This window comes from Nilaparvata lugens, chromosome X, assembly GCF_014356525.2.
Source record: "Nilaparvata lugens isolate BPH chromosome X, ASM1435652v1, whole genome shotgun sequence".
In the NCBI taxonomy this organism is placed as follows: Eukaryota; Metazoa; Arthropoda; class Insecta; order Hemiptera; family Delphacidae; genus Nilaparvata; species Nilaparvata lugens.
Genome location: NC_052518.1, coordinates 95,228,537 through 95,251,445, shown reverse-complemented (window position 1 = coordinate 95,251,445; position 22,909 = coordinate 95,228,537). Strand labels below are relative to the sequence as shown.

The 22,909-nt window shown below is 30.3% G+C and overlaps 1 protein-coding gene across 2 annotated transcripts; it reads right to left on the bottom strand.

Moving 5' to 3' along the window:
- Positions 1–35: 35 nt before the first annotated feature.
- LOC111044614 lies at positions 36–20,284 on the bottom strand. 2 transcript variants are annotated; one of them, XM_039442742.1, is made up of 6 exons: positions 20,054–20,284; positions 11,388–11,523; positions 7,819–7,922; positions 5,967–6,158; positions 4,258–4,356; positions 36–2,523 (listed from the first exon to the last, which is right to left on the bottom strand). In XM_039442742.1, exons 2-6 carry the CDS (start codon positions 11,443–11,445, stop codon positions 2,392–2,394), a joined length of 585 nt encoding a protein of 194 aa, XP_039298676.1. In that variant the 5' UTR covers positions 11,446–11,523; positions 20,054–20,284; the 3' UTR covers positions 36–2,391. The 2 variants fall into 2 exon arrangements, with proteins under 2 accessions (XP_039298676.1, XP_039298675.1); XM_039442741.1 differs by having other exon boundaries at positions 7,798–7,922; positions 20,054–20,271.
- Positions 20,285–22,909: the final 2,625 nt, after the last annotated feature.

Below are 22,909 nucleotides of genomic sequence, written 5' to 3'. Positions count from 1 at the left end.
ATAAGGAATTGAATTAGTTCAATAATCATAAAAAGTTATGCAATATCAATAGATTTCGTATAATCTGATTTTATACATAATGGTCAACGGTTTTAGCAAAATTGAACGACATTACAATAAATTTTCTCTAATATTCTATAACGGATAACAATCAACAGTGGACCTAAGACCTATATGGCTGACAATAATGATAACAATAACTGACAACTAACTAAATGGAGTACATATATTATATGCTACTGAATAAAATACATCCTATAGTGAGATCCACGTTATAATGGCAGTGTTTGATTTGCAATGGTATTGCTATCCTTGTCTATCATCCAACAAAGCGGATAGCGCTATCTCGTACTCACTTTGCTTTGTTGCCAGATTGTCTTTTAACAATGTACAATTAGTAATAAATTAACAAAATATTTCATGTTAATTTTGAAAATCGATTATGAAATTATTGAAAAATGAAATTTATTGCTTAATAAAATATAATTCATTATTTTAAACGAAAATGAACAGTTAATATTACACCAATAAACCTGTATCAGCTACCGTCTATAGAAGGCATTGACAAGACTGAGGATCGGCAACGTTGTTTTCCTATCTTTCTTCACTGCCATTATAACGTGGACCTCACTATATCTATAGTAGTTACTTCAACTATGTAATTACGGGTACGGTATCATACTATTTTGCATAAAGTTATATCTTCCAAATGAATGGTAATCAATTAATTATTTAAAAGTTTCAATCTAATCCTGGATGAATTTGAGATTGAAATATTGGAATTATGCCATTGAAATAGAAAACTGTGTCCTTAATTTGGATGAATCATGTTAGACTCATTACATACAAATTTTACTTCAGTCAACATATCAGTCAAAATTATCCTGTTGAAGGTATGTAGAGAATTTTCCTTTTAATCGGTTGCAGAGATTGTACTTGATACAGTGACTAAGCTGGATTTGAACACAACAGTGAACAGTGAAAATATATCTCCCATAAGCTCTAATGGCATTATTAGCATCTAGACCAGCCGACCGAGTATGAATAACCTCATTAGAACTTATAGGAATCATATTTTCACTGTCACTGTTGTATGCTTATCCTACTCTATAGTGATTGATTAAGAGACTAAATTATTAACTGATGTCAAACTCAACTGTTTAAGAATAAAGGGATAGAGTAGAATAGTTATTTATAAATCACTCTATTGAGTATGAATAAAAATAGAAATCTGAGTACCATTTTTTAAATTATTTAGTCACAGTATGTTTCAGCTATATGAAACCATTATCCTCTATATTTTTAGAACCATTATTATCCATAGAAATATTATCTAGCTATAGAAACCATATAGGCCTATGATGCCATTATCAAGGGTAGGTACTCAGATTTATATACAACAGTAGCCCTAAAGAAAAAAATACCACTCTTTTGAGTTACAAGACATAACTAGAATTTATAGGCTCAAACATTTTTGGGCCTTGTCTTTCTTATAAATAAATTTGACATTAACTTTAAAGGTAATTTACAAGTTATTTGAAAATTACAATGATAGCAACAAATTGAAGAGCTCTGTTAATTTATTTGAAAACATAGAAACAATCCAGTTGTTGACACTATTTACTATTCGTTTTTAATGTAATGATTACACTTACAATGGTTAATTGAGTATTTCTTAGTATAAGGATGTCTTAGTCAGAGGGAGGATTTGTATCAGAGAATTAATTTAACAACCCAGTCGTGACCGAATAGTTGAACTTGATGATTAGTTCGAAAAATTTGAAATTTATGTTTAATCAGATGTTAAAAAATCCAGGTATTCACCCAAGACGTCTGCAATTTTCCATCGGCATTTTCTCTTCCAGATACTTTAGGCCTTATTGAAAATAACTCTGAATGAATTTTGTTCTCGAAATATGTATGTATTACTCTAATTTCCTCAAAATTTCAAAGCATTGATTTTGCAGCCGAAGTTCATCCAGCAACAATATATCTCACTATTATTTCAAGTTTTCTGTTAGTTAGCCATGTTGCAGTATTAATTAATCCCCCACTTCCCAAGTTGGAACTCTGCGACCGGCTGTCATAATTTAACATGCAACAAAAACATAATTCAACCACTTGATTAAAATTGTGATGTTCTCCCTAATGTTTCAATTACCAATAGTTCTGACTACATTTTTTTGATTGGATAGAATTTCTCTAAAAATTCAATCATTTCAGTTACTCCTAATTCTTTTCTTCTCGCGTTTCATTGAGGGTCCAATCTTGAACCACCTTCAAAGATGCAATAGCATTATTTTTTAATAGGTAGCCTACCCTACATACTATTGAAATTCAGTGTCAGTTGAGCAAAAAGTCTGTTCATTTGATTTATTGGTGTGTCGGCGTTCATGCAACATTTTCTGTTGATCTTGGACTATTGGCTGATATTGGTGTTCCAGCTGCTGAAGGTGCATTACTGTTACGTCTCGATAGCTGAAGTCTCAACTGTCTCACTTCATTTTCAGCTTGGCTCTTGTTCTGTTGAAAATTATAAAAAAATTGTGAAATTTAATTTTGAGATGTGGTATTTCTCCATAATTGAAAGAATAAGATGTTAATGTTGTCAATATCACTATATTTATTCAAAAGTTACGGTAATTTAAATTACAGAACCAGGTTTCATGGCAACACAAATATTGTGGCATTGAACAAAATAGTGGTATTGACAACATCAACGCCTTATCCTTTCAACATTGTAATACCTATTTCATTTTTATTATCAAAAAGTTAATATTTCTTTACTGCAAAAAGAAAGTTCATATCGAAATTTTAAAGAGAAATAAATGCTCGAAATTAGTCGTGCTAATATAAATTATAAAAAAGGGTACTAGTAATTTTCTATAATTAAATATTACAGAATATTTTATATTATTTGATTTTCAATACTTTTTTTCAAAATTTTAGTTTTACAATTTATGTATAATATCTGTGTAAGACTATATTTTCATTTGATTCTTTTTAATTTTCCTTTTATTTGATTTTTATTGTAAGGGTATGATGAAGGCTCCCACACAGGATTACCTTGGGGGCTTCATTTAGACTTTGATATACAATGTACTGTGCATGCGAAGGTATTTCGTTTTTTGGAAATATTTTGTACAATGTAAGTTGATTGGTCGAATAAATTATTATTAGAAATTAACATGCTATAGTGGAGAAAATGAATTTGAATACGTCTCAAGAACTCTACAGTAATCCAGTTTATGATTTGAAGTGTGTTCTTGTAAAAAATTTCAAGAGTAGCTAAACATATGTGTGGCTTTTCTGTAGATTTCACATAGACTCCATCTAATGACTACCGTAGTCCTATGATTTGTTCGTATGCAATCTGTGAAGGAATACGAATTTATTTATTTATACATTGATACATATAGGTTACAATATCATTCTCAACTATGAATGATTGGGAAGGGACCAACAGGCTTTAAGCCCAATTTGATGTAGCTTACAACTTAACACCTGCCTTTAAACAATAAATTCATGTTTGAGTGCGTATACAGGATAGTATTGTTCAAACGAATATGATATCAAAACAAACCCAATTCTTATTTTATTATTTTTAATCAAGCAAAAAAGCACAGTTTTTATGTTGTATGCTTGACGAGCAGTCAGTCTTTGTCTACCAGCAACACTGGGAAGCCACCCAAATAATAATTTAAAATACCTATTCACTTTTCCCTCATAGGGCTACAACAAAATTATTGAAATAAAGTACAAATCGATCAATAAAAAATGATGATTTTCTTTTTATTTCAAGCTGAAACAAATTGGGCATTTCAATTCTTTCCATCCATTTATTTATTCGATTTGTAACAGTTACACCAATATTTAAATCAATCTATTAATACAATTTAATAAATAATTATAATTATCAATTTAATTAATCAAAGACGATCAAATATATTATTACATCTAACGGACTGCCAAATCAAGTGCAATAATGTGAAAGAATACAAAAATATCCACTGGTTGTGAGGGTGAAAATATTAATAAAAATCTGACTATGTAAACGACTTAATTATGAATTTGATTTTCTCAGAACATCTAGGAGTAGCCTACCCATATAGCATGGTAAATAAGTTTAAATTACTTGAGATGGACCTATAATCCAATTTGACAATGTCTTTTTTTCATCACCTTGATATGAAAAAGTCCCACAACATTTCTGTTTCTAGTGTAAATTTTACGGTGATTATATTTTATTTATCATACCTTGACTTCTGTGAGCAGTCTTAATTTTGTTGTATTGACTCGATGTTGAAGTGTTTTTATCTCACCTTGCAGTCTACTCGCTGTTATTTTATAGTTCGCCTGAAAATAATGTTATATCTGATAATAAATTTTCCCCAAAAAATTATGGAATTCCTCTTTAAGATACTGTCGAAATTTGAGAATAATTTAGTGTGATCCCAAAGGCTCCATTACACGATTATATTATATGATGATAAAATGATGACCACGTCATATATATTTGGTCATTTATATATTGACCAGCTATTGCTAAACATTTGATCCTCTATCAACTATTTTATAAAAGATAGGACTCAACACTTGTATTACACTTGGACTCAATTGTATTATTTATAAGAAGACATGTATTATTTACAAGAAGTATTACTATAATATTTATTACATAGGTATATATTTTTTTCCTTTTTTCAGTATTGCTATAGGCTACTTCGTACTGTTTGCTTTATGAACTCACAGCTAGCGCACAAGTTTAACTTTGCTGGCTGTGCCAAATCATTCATGTTTTGTAACTATTATGTAAAAATTTGGCGAAATAAACATTCTAGAAACTTCTAGAAACACACTGAGATGATAAACCAGCTGTTTATATGCGTTGATATGATTTATAATTAATCAAATAGTTATCTCAGTTTTTGTTGAATAAAACCTAAGATCACATCAGAATTGGGTACTGCTTTATTACAATTCAATAAATAATTATAATTATCAATTTAATTAATCAAAGACGATCAAATATATTATTACATCTAACAGACTGTCAAATCATATTTGACTTTGTAATCCTTCTTCTCCTTTTACTTCATTCTTCTATCAAGATGAACAAATAACATGATATGGTGGAAAATATATTCATGTAAGAAAATTGTAAACATTTGGGAATGAAAATCCGTTTGTCGCTAATCTTGAGAGCCCATACTTCCTTACTTCCTCATTTAAATACTTCCTTTTAGGCAATATATTCTTGCCTAAGCTCTAACATACTTACTTGGCTTTATCTAAGGCATATTACATGCCTTTCTATAGTGAGGTACACTTTATAATGGCAGTGTATGATTAGGTGGCAATGGTATTGCAATCCTTGCCTATCATTCAACAAAGCGGATAGCGCTATCTCTTTCTAGCTTTGCTCTGTTGCCAGATCATCTTTTAACAATGTAGAATTAATAGTTAACAAAATACTTCATCTTAATTATGAAAATTCATTATTAAATTTTTGTAAAATATAATTTCTTGCTTACAAAAAAATAATTGATTATTTTAAACGAGAATGAACAGTTAATATTACATCAATGAACCTATATCAGCTACCGTCTATAGAAGGCATTGACAAGACAGAGGTTCGGCAACTTTTTTCTCCACTGCCATTATAACGTGGATCTCACTATAGAGGGCATATCCGTCTCTTTCTAGAAGACATATCCCTGCCTTAGTTCCAAGGCAATACCGGTAATGGTTTCCTTGCCCAAGCTCCAATTACATACTTGACTTTATCGTAGGTAATATATACATGCCTTTCTAGATGGTAAATCCTTCCCTTTCTAGAAGGCATATCCTTCCTTGTCTTAGTTCCAAGGAAATACCCGGTACATCCTTTCTAGAGGGCATAATTATCCTTGCCTTCCTAAAAAAAAATAGCATATACTTGTCCAAGTTTCTGAGACAATACTTGCTTTTCTAGAAGGCATATCCTTGCTTGATTTGGATGAATCGAGAGGCTCGGTTATTTTGATGCTAGTAACACTGGTGTTTCCTGATTGCTGCTGTGCCAGAGCCAATTGGTGTCGAAGGGCTTTCAGTTCACTTTCCAAATCGGTCCCTCGCTTCCGAGTTTCCTCCACTCTGGCTAGCCATAATTTTTGTATCTGTCAAATATAAAGTGGCGCAAAACTCATTGGTATAAATTATTGAAATTACATTTCCATTGCTATATAGATGAATTATAAATTCAGCTATAGTGAGGTCCACGTTATAAGGGCGGTGTTTGATTAGCAATGGTATTGCTATCCTTGTCTATCATTCAACAAAGTGGATAGCGCTATCTCTTTCTCGCTTTACTCTGTTGCCGGATCGTCTTTTAACAATGTAGAATTCATAATTAATTAACAAAGTATTTCATCTTAATTATGAAAATTCATTATGACATTATTGAAAAATATAATTTCTTGCTTAATAAAATATAATTGATCAAACGAGAATTAACCGTCAATATTACATCAATAAACCTGTATCAGCTACCGTCTATAGAAGGCATTGACAAGACGGAGGATCGGCAACGTTGTTCTCCTATCTTCCTCCACTGCCATTATAACGTGGACCTCACTATAGTACAAAAGCTCTAGATCGTGATGTTATATTATGTAACACAGATGACAGAATGCTTCTATTATCTTTGTACAATACTGTCTTGTTATTTTATATAAATGAATAGACTTAGAACGTTGTCAAAAATCCACTTTAATTAAATAAAAATTAAAATTTTACTGTAACTTACAGCTGATGATGTGTGAGCACACACGAAAGCATGCTCCTGTAAAATATTAATTTTTAATTTTTATTTAATTAAAGTGGATTTTTGACAACGTTCTAAGTCTATTCAATTATGGAAAAGTTCCACAACATCAACATTAACACTACAAACTTAATTTTATATAAATGATATTGAAAATCTTGATAATAACATATTAGATAGAATCTTGCAATATCATTAGGTACCGAATTGAAAACTTGCAAAATATTCTTATAAGGACTTCTTGTAGCATGACGCTTCTATGTAATAAAAAAAATACTTTGAAAAAGTTAATTGGTGAGTTAATCGACTTATCATCATTAATTGGGACTCTACAATCCATTTTTTGAATGTATAGGGATTAATGATTTACTTTTAGGGGAGGAAGTCAAGATTATTAGTTAATTTATTCATATATTTGTGGATACAATTTTATTAAAAATCATATAAATAAGATCGGGAAAGAACAACAGGCTTGGCCCTAAACTATTCCATTCCCAAATTCTGATAATGAATAACATGACCAATAAAATATTATGTGATGATATGTATTTCAAATTAATAAAACAATATAAAAATCTTGAAGCACCCTTTATTTTTTAAGAACTTTAAAATAGTTCAACTTTTATCACAAATCATATAAATATGATTATATTTATAAGTTTTTTTTTAAAAAATAAAGGATGCTTCAAGATTTGTATATTGTTTTATTAATTAAAAAGTAGCCCATGTGAATGAATATAGGTGAATGATTCACCTATATAGTGTTCTCAGATTCATCCAAATTAAGGTGTCATTTCGTACATCACTTGACCTGTGCTCTTAACATGTGATTTCATGTGAAATATTTTATTAATGGGATAAATTCAGATTAGCTAAAAAATATTTGCTTTTAAAGACATTTGAAGAGATGGATGATATTGATGACGCAATGTGATGCTTGATTTAGTATGGCTTTGAATTTTCTGTAAAAAAGAAACCTATTCACTTCTTACCATGAGCTTAGTCTCCTGTACCTGGTTTTGCAAGTCACTGGCATTCTGGAGAAGCTTGTTGTGCTTCTGCACAACCTCTTGACGCTCCTGAAGGACCTCATTTATCTCTGACAGCAATTGTATCTCTAAAATAAAATAAATAGAATGTAATAAGTATTACTGTGATTTATCTCTTTCCTGTATAGGGCTACTTGTAATATGAATATAAAGAAAATAAAAATCTCAGTACCCTTTTTTAAAAATATTTTATCACAACATGTTTCGGTCATTTATGCCATTTTCAAGTGATATGAATTAAATAGATAAATACTACTGGAAGATTCTTATTTTGATCATATGTTAGTGTATTCATATGTTTTTATGAACTAAGACTATAAATTTTGGGTTTAAATTCGCATGATTCTATCAAAAATGGGGTTATTGGTGGCTAATTGCATTAAGTTTATTATTTTATCTCTGTTTAATTTTGCTGCTTTATAAATATGGAATTCTTCTTTGACATTCAGTTTTTGACTTTTATTACCATAATTAAGTATTTTCATATTGGAATTTATATCTGTAAATTGATAGATTCAGGCCATAATTTTACAGATATAAATTCATATTTATAAATTCTTTATATTCATATTACTGTGATTATACAGAATGAGTCATATATGTATTGGAACCCTTCAATAAGTTGGAGACTGTTGTAAATATAATACTGTAACTTTCAGGATAAGTTATTGGTCGAATACTCTACCTTTTGACGTACGGTACAACTGAATTTCATCCCCTCATAAGGGGATAACTCGAATATTTTAAATGTAAACACCCATTATGTGGTACATCATTTTAAAGGCCTTTTTAAAACAATGAAGATGGCATCAATTGAAATATTCTATGATTCTTGTATTCATGTATTGAAGTTTTAGTTTTTAAAGAAATGAGGAGTTGTAACTCAAATATTTCAAATGTAAACACACATTATGTGGTAAAATAATCATAGAACATTTTTATTGATGCCATCTTTCTTGTATTGAAAAGGCCTTCAAAATGATGTATCACACAATGGGTGTTTACATTAAAAATATTCGAGTTACAACCCCCTAGTCACTCCCTTATGAGGGGTTGAAATTCAGTTGTACCTCAAAATGTAGAGAATTCGACCAATAACTTATATCCTTAGAGTTACAGTATTATATTTACAACAGTCTCCAACTTATTGAAGGGTTCCCATACATATGACTCACTCTGTATAATTCATAATGCACAGGATAATTATCATATTTTTTTAACAAATTTGTATAATACATGAAGCTGCTCCCGAAGCTGAATCATGGCTCGATAAGTTTCGTTATCGATAGTCTCAAGATTTGAGTAATAAGCTGAGAACTCTCAAATTTTATCGCTGTATTTAAGATTTTCTCAATCTAGAAACGTGGTATTCTCAAAAGAAGTTATTATTACAGAGCTAAGACGAGTAACTGCATAACAAAGCATCCTACAAGATTATCCTCATTGATAATCAAGCAGTAATTCTCAAAGCAAATAAGTAAAATCAGCTTCAATTTCATCCCTCAAAACTTGAAATAGCTTCAGTGGTGTCAACACAAATACGAGAACGTGCAAGAAAATCACGAGTTTTCACCATCCAAAAATATGCAGATGGTTGAAAGAGTTTCAAATGATTTGATTTACTTTCTGAATACCAGTCTTGATGATTATAAGATGAAATTTTAATATTAAAACGTGGATCTATCCAAAACTATTTGGATCCATATTTAGCAAACATTTTTGACCTGTCTACAGATGGGAATAAATTGGAAAATGAATTTGTTCAAATGCCAATTAATAATAATTTAATAATTATTATTTTCAACCGGATTTGTGGAAAAATATTCTCACACCATTTTGCTCTTTATGATAAAAGGATTGAAATGATGTGCTACATGATGGAGGTTGTTATTTGGAACTTATGAGACGTCAACCTCAACAAGGGTGGTAAATTCATTTTTCTAAAGAAGTTACATCTATATTGTCCTATAAAAATGACTGAATGATCTGGAGAGCTCCCACTCATTTGAATATATGAATCAACTGAAGAATTACGAACAGGTTTTCAGAAGTTTGCATCAGCATTCCATGTTAATTGAAAACCAGGAATTATAAGTTAATTACCCTGAATAGAATGTGTTTTGTAAATTGGTGTGTTTCCAAAACGTTTCATGAGTCTATTGCAGCCTCGTGAATTAAAGAGAGAAGCAACTGAAATCCACTCATTTGAGGAATTTTTATTATTAGCAGGCTATTTATGATAACAATTTGAATAACTTTATATTAATTCTAAACTGAAAATAGTTTAATTATAAGCATGATATGAATGAGGTATAATAGTATATTATTCACTACCAAATCAGAAATAATAAATAATTATTATTATTAAACGAAAATCCCAATTAAATGCTGTAAATCACCCTGAAGAATTTTTCAATTTCAATTTTTTTTTCAATTCAAAAAATAATTCATTTCGCATAACATAATATTATTACAAAACATTGTACCATCTAACAATACACAAAAGAATACTAATGAAAATTATATGTTTTACTTCAGATGACAAAAACATAAAGCGAAATAAATATGAGCACACCTATAGGCATAAGCCCTATTGGAGTGCACTTTTCTTAAAATAAAATAAATTTAAACACTAGAGTAGTAGGACCGCTACGCTCTACACAAGAAATAAACTTTATTTTTGTGAAAATTAATAATTATAAATTTACCAGTGTTACGGTCTTCATAATGCGTATTATACAAGTAATCTATTATAACAATTGTATTGTTATTGAATGAATTTCCATTGATTTTCATGGAAAAAATTAAGTTAAATGAAAAAAATAATATAGTAAAATAAATAAAATTATTCAAAAATTTTCTCAGTGGACAGCGAATTAAATTATGAAAACAGAAAGACAGGGAAAAAACCACTGACTTAAGAATAAGATTATACTACCTAATATTTATACTAATGTACAATCCTCAAAAAAGATTCACAGTCATTCAATGTGAACAGATAGAACTTCAAACTTTCAAGAAATATATTGAATGGGACTGAGGTATTAAATTTTCTTGAAATTAAATTAAACATTCTAGGTATGAAGACTTCTGATACTGTAAATTGACAACAGGGTAAACAGCTAGATGGGAATTCGATGAGAACTACTACACAAAAATTATTTGTCAGCCCGGGAATCGAACCCAGTACCTTCTAATTTCCATCTGTAGAAATAATAAACTTTCACTTTCTAAGATTGAAAGTAAATTTATTAGTATACTGAAATTATTTAGTATACATTATTTAGTATTTACGGTACAGGTATTATTCAGTATACTGAAATTATAAACTTTCAGTATACCAGAGATTGATTGTTTGGTTTATCAACAAAAACTGGTATCTAGATTTTTAATAAATCTGTGGTTGGACAATATCTAGTATTTTTATTCAGAACTTTTTAAACTTAAAATTTTTCAAATTATTATTACTTTTAAAACGTGGGTTATAATGATGAATTATTCCATATTGAATTGTTTAACTCTGTGGTACTTACTTTGAGTATTTTCTAGCAATCTTTCAAGCGCTTCCTGATCTTTATGTGATATGTCCATGGCATTTTTTTGTCTGGAATGGCGCCTAATGGTTTATCAAGTTTCAAAAACTTTACAAGTATGTTTCACAGAAACGCTCTGAAACAAAAAGAAAAAGTTAATTAATCTATCCGATGAGAAAAGTACAACTTAATTTCAAAAGTAGTTATTGAAACTTTGGAAGTTGAGAAAGTGAGAGTGAGAGTGTTGAGAAACTTTGAGCTTGAATTCAGCACGTCTCATTCTCTCTTTCACGTCTCAGGGACTCATCCACGTTTGACGTTCATATCGAGATTTTTGTTGAATTTTCTGTTCAGTAGGCCTATTGGATCGATCTTGAAAAGTCTGTGCATTGATGATCCTAATAGTATACCAGATTTAATAGTATAACGGATTTACTGGATAAACGATATACCGGTTCTTTAGTAGGCCTATATTAGCAAAGCAGTACTTTTATTTATATATATTTGATTCACTCAAAGCAGCATTATCGATTCGATGTCATATTTCACAATTTTAAATTTTCAGTTTTTGAGAAAATATTGACTAAATTTTAGAAGAGTGAAATCATAACCCTATTTCGGACTTCTAAAATGTTATCTAAATTTGGGAGAGAAATAGTACAAGGAGTATCCTTAGTTTTTCTCTCTCGGTCTGTGAGGGTTAAGTGTAAGAGAGGGCCGACTGCGCCCTAACTTCACCCTCCTAGGTCAAAAATAAAGGCAGTCATTCAATTCAATTCAATTCATTGCTGTCTTGTAAAAATAATAAATAAGTAAATAAATTTGTCTCCTATTTGATTCTAAAATGATCTGAGCGAAATTGATGTAAAGAGTGCACACCCATTCACTTCACCCAAATAGATTGATAGTCTTTATTTTTACACTTTACGGATTAAACGTGAGTGAAATCGAGCCTCCTACTCCACTTTAATCCCACAAAGTGGAGTAATAAATATGGATAAAAATTACTGAGATATTGAAATTATTCAAATGATAATGAATTAATAATTATTATTTAACGAAAATCCAAATTAAATTATGTAAATCACATTTTTCCATCTAGCTGTTTACCCTGTTGTCAATATTTGCAGTAGCAGAAGTCTTTGGGGGTAATTTACTGCATTTAATTTGGATTTTCGTTAAATAGTAACGAGTAATAAATAAATAGAAAGGTGGAAGGATAGGAAGGCAGAAAACATTTTTTGTTCAATTTCAAAACAATATCCTCTCCAAGATTATATTTTGAAGACTTCAAACACCCATGCTCAGAAATCATGATTGTTTCAAATTATTGCTATTTTGCTGAATGACTTCTATTTTAAATAAGTACATAGTTTGGGATATTTATGGTCCTTTTCGTTGAGACTTATGTTACAATTCATAGCATGGTAAAGCCTGTGGAAGAGAGTGTGGGAGTAAGATGGATAGAAAGAGTTTATAAGAGAAGGGAAGACAAAAAGCTTTATGATATAATGGGGTTACAGAATTTTGTGTGCTAGCACTAGGATGATACCTACTATCGATTTTATGGACTCACAGAGGGTAGAGGTAAACACGCAGGCAGCCTTTCGCTATACTTATTTTTAGTTCTGATATTATTGAGTGGTTTGAAGAGCCACCGTGTTTATAACACAGAACTATCGAAAACTTAAACAGTTGACGTGCCCTTCTCCAACTCATATTTTATAAGACTTTCTGTGGAAAAGTAGATCAGGCCAAACAGGCATGACCTCCAAGCAAAGTTGTACATTCACATTTCGATGTAACGTTCTTCAATATTAATTCTGAATGAAGCGATAAAATTATTTTGGCTCTTTTACATTCACGTTTTAACTCTGCTTCTGGGAAGACCTAATAGGCTGTACTCCCGATCTGCTGGAATTATTTCAACTCTTCTTGCAAAATTGTTTTCTTTAGCTAATTTATTTAGCAATAGGCCTAGTATTATTCCATTCAGGCTACATTTTAAACATTTTTACTCCAAAAATAATATTTTTAAATATTGATAAAAATAAATGTTACAGAACAATATCAAACTGAAAATATTCATCATTCCAATATTTTGATTCTACAAGTTAAAATCTGTTCAAATATAAATAATGAAAAGACTAGGGTTTTATCAAAAATATCACTAATTATTATAGAATTACAAACATATGTCTCAATACCACGTGAATAAATTAGTGTTATTTTTTAGAACAACCCAGTGCTTTCATTATGGATCACTAATTTATTGTAGAACTACAAACATGTTTCAACACCACCTGAAAGAATTAGTGATAATTTTGACAACAACCCGTGTTTACTTTAAGGATCACTAATTTATTGTAGAACTACAAACATCTCTCAACACCACGTGAATAAATTAGTGTTATTTTTGAGAACAACCCAGTGTTTTCATTATGGATCACTAATTTATTGTAGAATTACAAACATGTTTGAACACCACGTGAATAATTTAGTGATATTTTTTAGAACAACCCAGTGTTTTCATTATGGATCACTAATTTATTGTAGAATTACAAACATGTTTCAACACCACCTGAATGAATTAGGTGATATTTTTGACAACAACCCCGTGTTTTCATTATGGATAGATATCACAACATCTCATCAGCAACAGGATCTGAAGTCAAATATAAATCTACTGTTGAAATATTTTACCATTTCCCACCCCTACCATCAGTCTTAGAGCTGACTGCAGTTCAACCATTTTATTTCTTTGTGGATATTTCACTCGAAATGTAAAATGAAATACCAATACAGTTTGGTGGTCTTCCTATTTGATTTTAGTGAACGTCCCCGAGCAGAACCGATTTTGCGCTGAATTATGCATTTCTTCCATGCAATAGTCATAATAATAGCAGCAGAAATAAATGACAATAGCAGTTTTCTTTCTTGTTGCCAACCAGCGATTCCCAGAAAGACAATCCAGAAAGAAAAATTAGTTCTATCACGACATGGTCGAAAATTGCTGCTTATTTCCTAGGAGAAATATGACTACTGGGATAAACAGTCTACAGGAAGTTGATACCATACCATTACAGAGATGGTATGAGACTATCAGAGGGGAATCGATTTTTGAGTAGGATACAGTAGGATTTTTGTTCGTGATTGATCACTGCCATCTGCTTATCAGAAGCTTTTTTTCTGATACTTTGAAATTAACTGCCTTGAATAATAACATCCGATACCGTATTATTTATATTTCGTATCTAAATAGAATACCGTAGTTGTTCTGGGGACATAGTTGTTCGTATTTCTTATGTTTTTTTTCGAAAAATAGATCTATTCTAATTAGTTTCATTATAAAGTTAGTCAGAAGGAAAATTGATATTCATCTACATTGTGATATTTGTGGAATAAAGAAATACTAATGGATATTACTTTATATTAAATTTATATAAAAAGAGAAAGATTTATATACTAAGTTTGTAAATTGATATAGGCCTATACATATATTTTATGATTTTTTCTTCTATGTTTGGTTTTGAAGCATCTAAAAATCTACTTTGTGAAAATAATTAAGAACTGAAAATTTTGTGAAATGAACAACTACAAGACAACATATTTTGGACTATGTGTAACCTAAACTAAATTTGGGAGAGGAATAGCACAAGGTTACCTTATTTTTGTCTCCCTATAATTTTTTTATTATGTACTTATTATATGAATCAATCAAAAATCAATTTGTATTTTTACTATATACCCTAGGTATAAATGCCAATAACAAAATATTTTTTTAACAACGACTTCTTTGATTGGTCCTTGTGGCATTTAATCACGTTTAAAATTTAACAGGCTTTTGTGCAACGCACACCTTTATCTGAGAGCCAGCCAATAATAATCAATAGTTTATAAGATGCTTACTCTTTAATCACATTCGGATCAAAAACTTGGATAAGAAAAATGAAAAATGTGGCTGTTGTACACACTTGCAGTTTGTATCTTAGAATGCGAAAATATTTTTTGCCCAAGTTGCCTCATTTTATGAAATGATATGGCATAGGCGTACTTGAAAATTGTAGGCTATCTATTATTTGATGAACTTGCAGTTACTAGTTTTTAGTTTATCATGCTACTTTAAGCAGCCTGCACACACGAAAAAAGAGGCTTTCACTAGCTGTTGCTGGAATTGGAAATGTTCCCTACTAGATTCATAATAGTTTTCGTACTTATATGAATACACATTTCTACATTAGAGTGGAGGACCTAGATATTCCATACAGTGATGAAAGAGGGCTGTAAAAAGTTATAGTCCATGCTTGTAAAAAGATTTGTTTATTATTCAGCGAGTTACAACCAGCCAGGTGAGCCAATTGAGTGAGTGAGAGAGAGTGCAATAGAGAGAATGTGAGAAAGGGAGAAAGGGAGAGAAAGCAGGGATTTTCTACGAACACACAATTTGATCCTAAAATACTTTTACTTTGAGAGCTCCTATCTCATAGATTTTCTTAGAAACATTTTTTTATCGACATGATCTATTGCAAGAATGCTAGAAGTAGGAGACCAGTGTTCATATTCATTGGAAAGCTAATAAGAACATGAATTATGTAGAATCAAGATAAATATTGTTTTTGAACAGTACCTACCCATGAATTCTATTGATAATTTCCATATAATAATTTTGTTTGCTGAGTGGGTGATGCCCGTGGGTTATGAGGCGGATGATAATGAGAGATGAATGGACCTACAGTTTAAGATGGGTTCCAAACCATCGGCAAGCGATTTTTCAAGTTATGAATCATATATTTAGAGTAGTCTGCTGAAGTGGTCACCCTTCCAACGGGAGTAGCACGTGAATGATTCTTAACTTATCTAAGCGATAGCTTATCAGCTTGAACACTGAGTCAGACCACTTCCCCGTCCACATGTTACCATTCACATTTGAGATTCTCAATACTGCATTATTGTATATTATCATAAGTTTTGAAACATCATCTCTTGCATTACTTTTAGTTCTCCTATACGGGCTATAATTTATTATAAATTCTTGCTGACTTTTCAAAAATGTAAATTCACATTAGAGATTGACAGTTGTTATGCAAATCTCTATAAACTTGAACTGCCTATTAATGTTTTCATTTGGATGGCATAATATTAATACAATAATTGAATGTTTATGAAGAAAAAAATTTGAATAAAAATAATATTTTAATGAAATTAAATAAAAACATTCTTTGTAAGGCTGAGTTGGAGCTTGAAAGTCTTTTCTACCACACAATCATAACGTTTTATTTGATATTTTTATTTTACTTTAATCTATGAAAAATGAGTATATTGTACTGGACTATTCGAAATATCCAAAGTTATTACTCATTCATCATATATTATTTATTTTAATGTACTTTATATTATGTGGATAGCATATGCCTATATGTAGCCTACATTATCCTACACTGATTGTCTATTGAGAAAAGTTCGCCTTAGAATGTATCACAGAAATGTACTTGTATAGGCATAGCTCTATGTTTATAAACTAATCAAAATGTAGAAAGATGGGAATTGAATGATACTGCTGAGAATGGATTTGAGGGAAACCGCGAATATCATACATAATATGTAATAATTAAATTAATGATTGCACATTATAAAGTAAATGAGAGAAAGAAAGCATTTTAAAGTAAATGTAAATGAATGTAATGAATTTATAGTGAAGTTCCTATACCAAAATAATATTAGTCAGAGATGTGACTTTACCAACATCTAATATCATATTGTTGGTTTGATATTAGTAAATATCTATTATTTCTATTAGTAAATTGTTGATTGGTTCCTTGTTCTCTTCATTGCTTAGTTCTTATGTTACCCAAAATGTTATGAATTGAGTTATCTTTGAATTATATAGACTAAAATGGTTATAATTGATAGATCACAATTTGCAAAACTTTTGTATATTTGGTGCAATTTTTTAATACCTGAATAATAATCAAGAATATCTTTGGATGCTTAACATCCGACAAGTGAACATATGCGAGGCTTAAAAATTTCAATACAAATTAACAAATATTAAATTGTAAGAAGATTGAATTTAAGAAGTAAAAGTACTCGCACAATATTATCCACAAAAAATGAGAGGACATATAAAAGAGGCAGAAAACATCACGTTTTACAAGCTTGTCACTCCAAGCAGTTCTCCAGAGAATATGATGAAAAGTATGTTTCTCAAGTTCATAGAAAATTACAGGATAACTCGATTTTCTGAAGGATAAAACTGTATTTTCGCGATGAATAAAATTATGGCTGTTTACTGCAAATTATTCACAAATGAATTGATTATTTATTATATTTAGGTACAGTATAATATTCATTATGTAATATTATTTTAATCACAAATTCACATGATTCTATTTCTAGGATTTTCAAGTACATAGAAGGTACTGTTTTCTAAAATGAATGAATGGATTCTGTTAACCTCGGTTGTGTGTTTACCCACTTGATACGGAAAAATGTAAAATATCAATAATGATAAAAAATTATTTTCATGTTTGATAGATTCTGTGATTTTTATAGGCTATCGGTTAACACTTCCACTCATTCTAATAATCATAGGAAAGTTTGACATCAAAAGATTTTCACTAAATTTATAATTTTCTATAATGCATCGATTTTTCAACATGTGCCTTGTCTATTAATCAAAGTATCGTCCGCCATGCAAATTTAAAATAAAATAATTCAGGTGAAATAAAAAAGATGTAGTCAGAGCCAAACTAAAGTTTTAATGCACTTAAAGGCATCATCAACAGTGGTATTTTTTGGTTAGACTTGAAAAGTTAATCAAGATTTAATGTGAATTTTTGTCCTGGCTTATGTCTGATTCTATATTTTATTGACTTCTTTATATTTTGAATGGTTTTACTTGGTTTTATATTTTGAATTAGACTATAATAATATGATGAATTGAATTTGATTATTGTATTAGTATAGATTCATATTGAATTATTATCACACTTTTTTATGTATTTGAACACGACATGTGGTCGATAGTCGATTATTAAGTAAATATTAAAAACTTTTACTTACTGACTGGAGTACTTTCAATCGTCTAGCGATCATTTTCAACAGTGAAGTGTGTTAATACAAAGCAGCTCGGAATGGATCAAGAAACCATCACCTTTAATTATTATGTTTGTAACACTTCTATTGTTGACTGTTCAATATATTAATGAGCAATATCTTTTTGGCTTAATGTGTTAACTCAAATTAATTATGTAGAACTGACAACATCTCTTTTATTCCACCTTAATATAGAGAAATTCCACATCTCTGATCATAGTGTACATTTTCAAATAATAATTCATCTCTATATTGTAGGCTATACTCATCTGTATTAACTTTTTAGTTTCCAACTGTAACTGATTATGAATAATATCAAATCAAATGAAAAACACTAAAAAATTAGGTAGTAAAAAAGTTTTTTTTTTGTTATCTAAAAAAAATAGAAGAATAAACTCAAATAAAAATAAAATAACTCAATTAAACTCAAATAAATTATGTAGAACTGACATCTCTCTTATTTTACCTCACCTTTGTGGAGAAATTCCACAAAATCTCTGATCATAGTGTACATATTTTTACTTTCCTTGCCCTACTACCATAGGTAAGGAAAGTATTGCTTTCCAAAAAAAATTAAGGTACCCTAATTTCAAGTTTTCTATACGTTTCAAGGTCCCCTGAGTCCAAAAACATGATTTTTTTTGTGTGTGTGTGTGTGTGTGTGTGTGTGTGTGAACACGATAACTCCATTCCTAATCAACCGATTGACTTGAAATTTTAAACTTAAGGTCCTTATACCATGAGGATCTGACAATAAGAAATTCAATAAAATTGAATTCAAAATGGCGGATAATTACTAAAAACCATGTTTTTCACGGTTTTCTTGAAAACGGCTCTAACGATTTTCTTCAAATTTATACCATGGATAGCTATTTATAAGCCCTATCAACTTTCATGAGTCTCATTTCTGAGAAAATTGCAGGAGCTCCGTAATATACTTGAGAAAAATGGCAGATAATTACTAAAAAAACCATGTTTTTCACGATTTTCTCAAAATAATTTGACCGATTTTTTTCAAATTCATACTCTGTATAGTTATTCATCAGCTCTATTAACTGGCATTAGTCTCCTTTCTGGGAAACTAATGGGGGGTCCACCCCATCATTGAGAAATGGACTTTGTAATCTCCTTCTCGTGCATGAGGTAGGTATAGGTAGAGCAGTTCAAAAAAGAACACATAGTCGAGATATTTCATCTGTAGAACAGCTGTTTTAACGACTTTAAAAAAATGACGACTAAAGAAAATCATCGAATTTCACAATTTACACAAAGGAAAAAGTACTTTGAAAACAATTATAAATACACATACACAAAAGTCTGATCGTAGTTTCAAATATGAACAAGGAAAGTTGTGTGAGTGTACCACACCAGATTTTTAAAATAATAATAATTCATCTCAATATTGTAGGCTACTCATCTGTATTAACTTTTTAGTTTCCAACTGTAACTGATTATAATCAATATTAAATCAAATGAAAAAACTATGAAACTAGTAAAAAAGTTTCCCTTTTTTTATCAAGCCTAAAATATAGAAAATACTGAGTATCCTCAGTAATTATTACTCTACTTACTGAATATCCTCGAGTGAATATCCACAAAGACAATCAAAGACAAAGCATCCTCTGATTTTCGGAAAGTTGTATCTGAAAGAATGTTGGTTGATATGAGTACGGTAAGGGTAGTGAGTGAGAGTGAACAGGTTGCTGGTGCTGGAGCGATCTACACGAACTGTCTGAGATTCAAGTTAGTCTGTATGGAAGAGGCACTGCGCAGAAAAGCTATGGCTCGAAATCCGACTTGATAGGCAACTAGAAAGAGAACTGACAGATGATTGGCACTATCTCCCTCTCCGTCTTGCGAACCAAGGGAATGGTTTTAGTCCTTTGCGCCCTTTATACAACTGTTTCCTCTTCCATTCAAGAGTCTTACACAATGCTCTAAAAATAATCATCCTCAACCACAGCCTTGAAATCGAAAACTATTTTATAAATAAGATTAAAAGAGAAGCATCCATAACGTTTAAGAGAAACATCCATAACGTTTTCAGCTGCTAGATCTAGACTGTTGGTTTGCGATAGACAACTCAGCAGTTTCATAGTCAATAAATTGACTACATTCCAACTAAATTCATTCAAAGTAGAATCACAAAGAAGTTGATCAAAGAAATTGATGAATGGATAATATCCAATTCGTCACTATTAAATATTTTCTAGGTGTGCATCAGTCTTTAACTTCTACCGTAAATGAATTACATATATAGTCTCCGAATCCATATTACCTTCCTTCACGTTTTCCGTTATGCATGGCACGTTACCCTCAGTAAATTATTATATTATCATATTCTTCATTGTCAATCAATGCACTGTCGTAGTTTTTTTTTCATTTCATTCCTTTTCATTTTTTGGTCATTCCATATCATTATTTCTCTTTTTTGAGCATTCCATTTCATAATTTATCATAATTAATTTATCATAATATTAATTTATCATAATATTAATTTATCATAATATTAATTTATCATAATTACAAATTATAAAATATTCCTATTATTGAGATGCACTAGATAAGTTTATTTGCAACTTACCTGCGCTCAGGCTTATGCCTTAGCAGGTTTTTTTCCTGTATTGTATTAAGTGTATTATTTTGTATACAATATTGCATAATAGTATGTTATTATTCAATTGTATTTTTGTCTTGAAAATGGAAAATAAATTTGATTTGATTTGAAATATTTCAAAGATTTAGTACATCTTGATTGATTTCTAACACAATAATTCAACAAAGGAACAATTAGGCTAAGTTGATAATTTCTATTCATAATAAGATTTTTTGAATATGCATTTATGTTAAGGAACTCCTACATAATATTGAAGATACTGTTTTATTTGTTAAATTTATTCAAGTGGAAATGACACAATATAACAGTGTTTTTCAATTGTTAATCAATTTTCCTTGTTTATTCCGATTCTTATATGAGACTACCATATACACAGTATGACTATATTTTATTTAATTCTAGGGTACAGTGTAAAGTTTGTGAGATTTTCAATTCACTATAATAAGCTATATGTATATAGTTTGTATGTGTAATGGTAGTTCTCAGCACTACCATACATATATAATTACATTAAAAATAAATAACACTCTCAGATTGAAGTGTATTTTTTAATAATTACGTAATCCGAGTAAAAAATAAGCAAGAATTATTATAAACCAAAGAAAAAAATACATAGGTAAAGAGTCATTAGAAAAACAGGTATGTACAGTTTGAAAAGTCAAGTTACATCCAAATAACAAATTAAAATATTTCTATTTATTTAAATTCATATTTCTCAAAACTGTAAAGAGGACAAGGAATTTAAGTTTTTCATATTTCAAGTCCTATATGTAAATGTAGTCTGTATTATGTAATAGGGAATAGTAAAATGATTCTGAAACATTGTATAAATTTGATTGAAGCAGTTGAATATTCAAGTTTCAACTTTGTGGTTCATGTTTAAAATTCAATAATAAAGTGAAGCTTGAAAATTTGATTTCGACGTATTTTCCACCCTTTTTATAAAATAATATTTTTATTTTATTCCTAAAAATGATACCTAATTATATTATAACAGTAAATAAAACCTTACTTTACAAGTGGTCTGAGACACAAGTCGATTTTTTATTTTCTAGTTGACAAGTTTTCAGTAAAAAAATACCAGAGATAAAACATATTTAGGTAAAAATTGGAACTTTTCTCTATAGGGAAATACTTTGCATTCTTATCGATAGTTTCCTTACGATATTTAGCGGTTATCGATATTTTGCACATCGATATATCGGGTAGGTAAGTGGCAACGAGCTAAAATATAGTAAACTATAGAGTGGCTGAGTGGCCGCTATTCTTGTTACGAATTGAACATGGGCAGCCATGACAGAGAGAGGCAAAAGCGGCGGAAAACTTGAATGGCCCTATTGATATAATGGGAACTTGCATCAAATACAAGGCGCAAATCAGTTATACCGGGTGATTACAAATGAAATAGACAACTTCAATAGCCTGTACAAAATTAAACTGGTGTATTTCAACATAGTAAGTGATATAGGTTTGTAGGGAATTTCTTAAAGTTTATGTTGGTAGAACTGTTGCTGGCTATTGTTGGTTGCTCCGTGTTACAACAGCCAGTTTAGTTTAGCAATATGGCCGCTACTCAAGTGGAGAAAGCTTATTGTGTTCTTGAATTATCCAAAACAAACTCTGTTACTGTTGTGCAGCGTCATTTCAGAACAAAATACGGTAAACCACCACCAACAAGGCAATCAATTTATGACTGGTATGAACGTTTTGAAAGCAGTGGATGTGTGTGTAAGAAGAAGAGTACTGGAAGACCTTCTGTTACAGAAGGAAAAATTGATAGTGTTCGTGATGTTTTTGTACGAAGTCCAGG

Bases quoted from the DNA above. Each gene is read 5' to 3' on its own strand.
- LOC111044614 (XM_039442741.1), bottom strand. From the start codon at position 11,445: ATGGACATATCACATAAAGATCAGGAAGCGCTTGAAAGATTGCTAGAA. The intron at 7,923-11,387 runs GTAAGTACCACA...ATTTTATTTTAG, and splicing joins ATTGCTAGAAAATACTCAAA to AGATACAATTGCTGTCAGAG. The intron at 6,159-7,797 runs GTAAGAAGTGAA...TATATTTGACAG, and splicing joins TACAGGAGACTAAGCTCATG to ATACAAAAATTATGGCTAGC.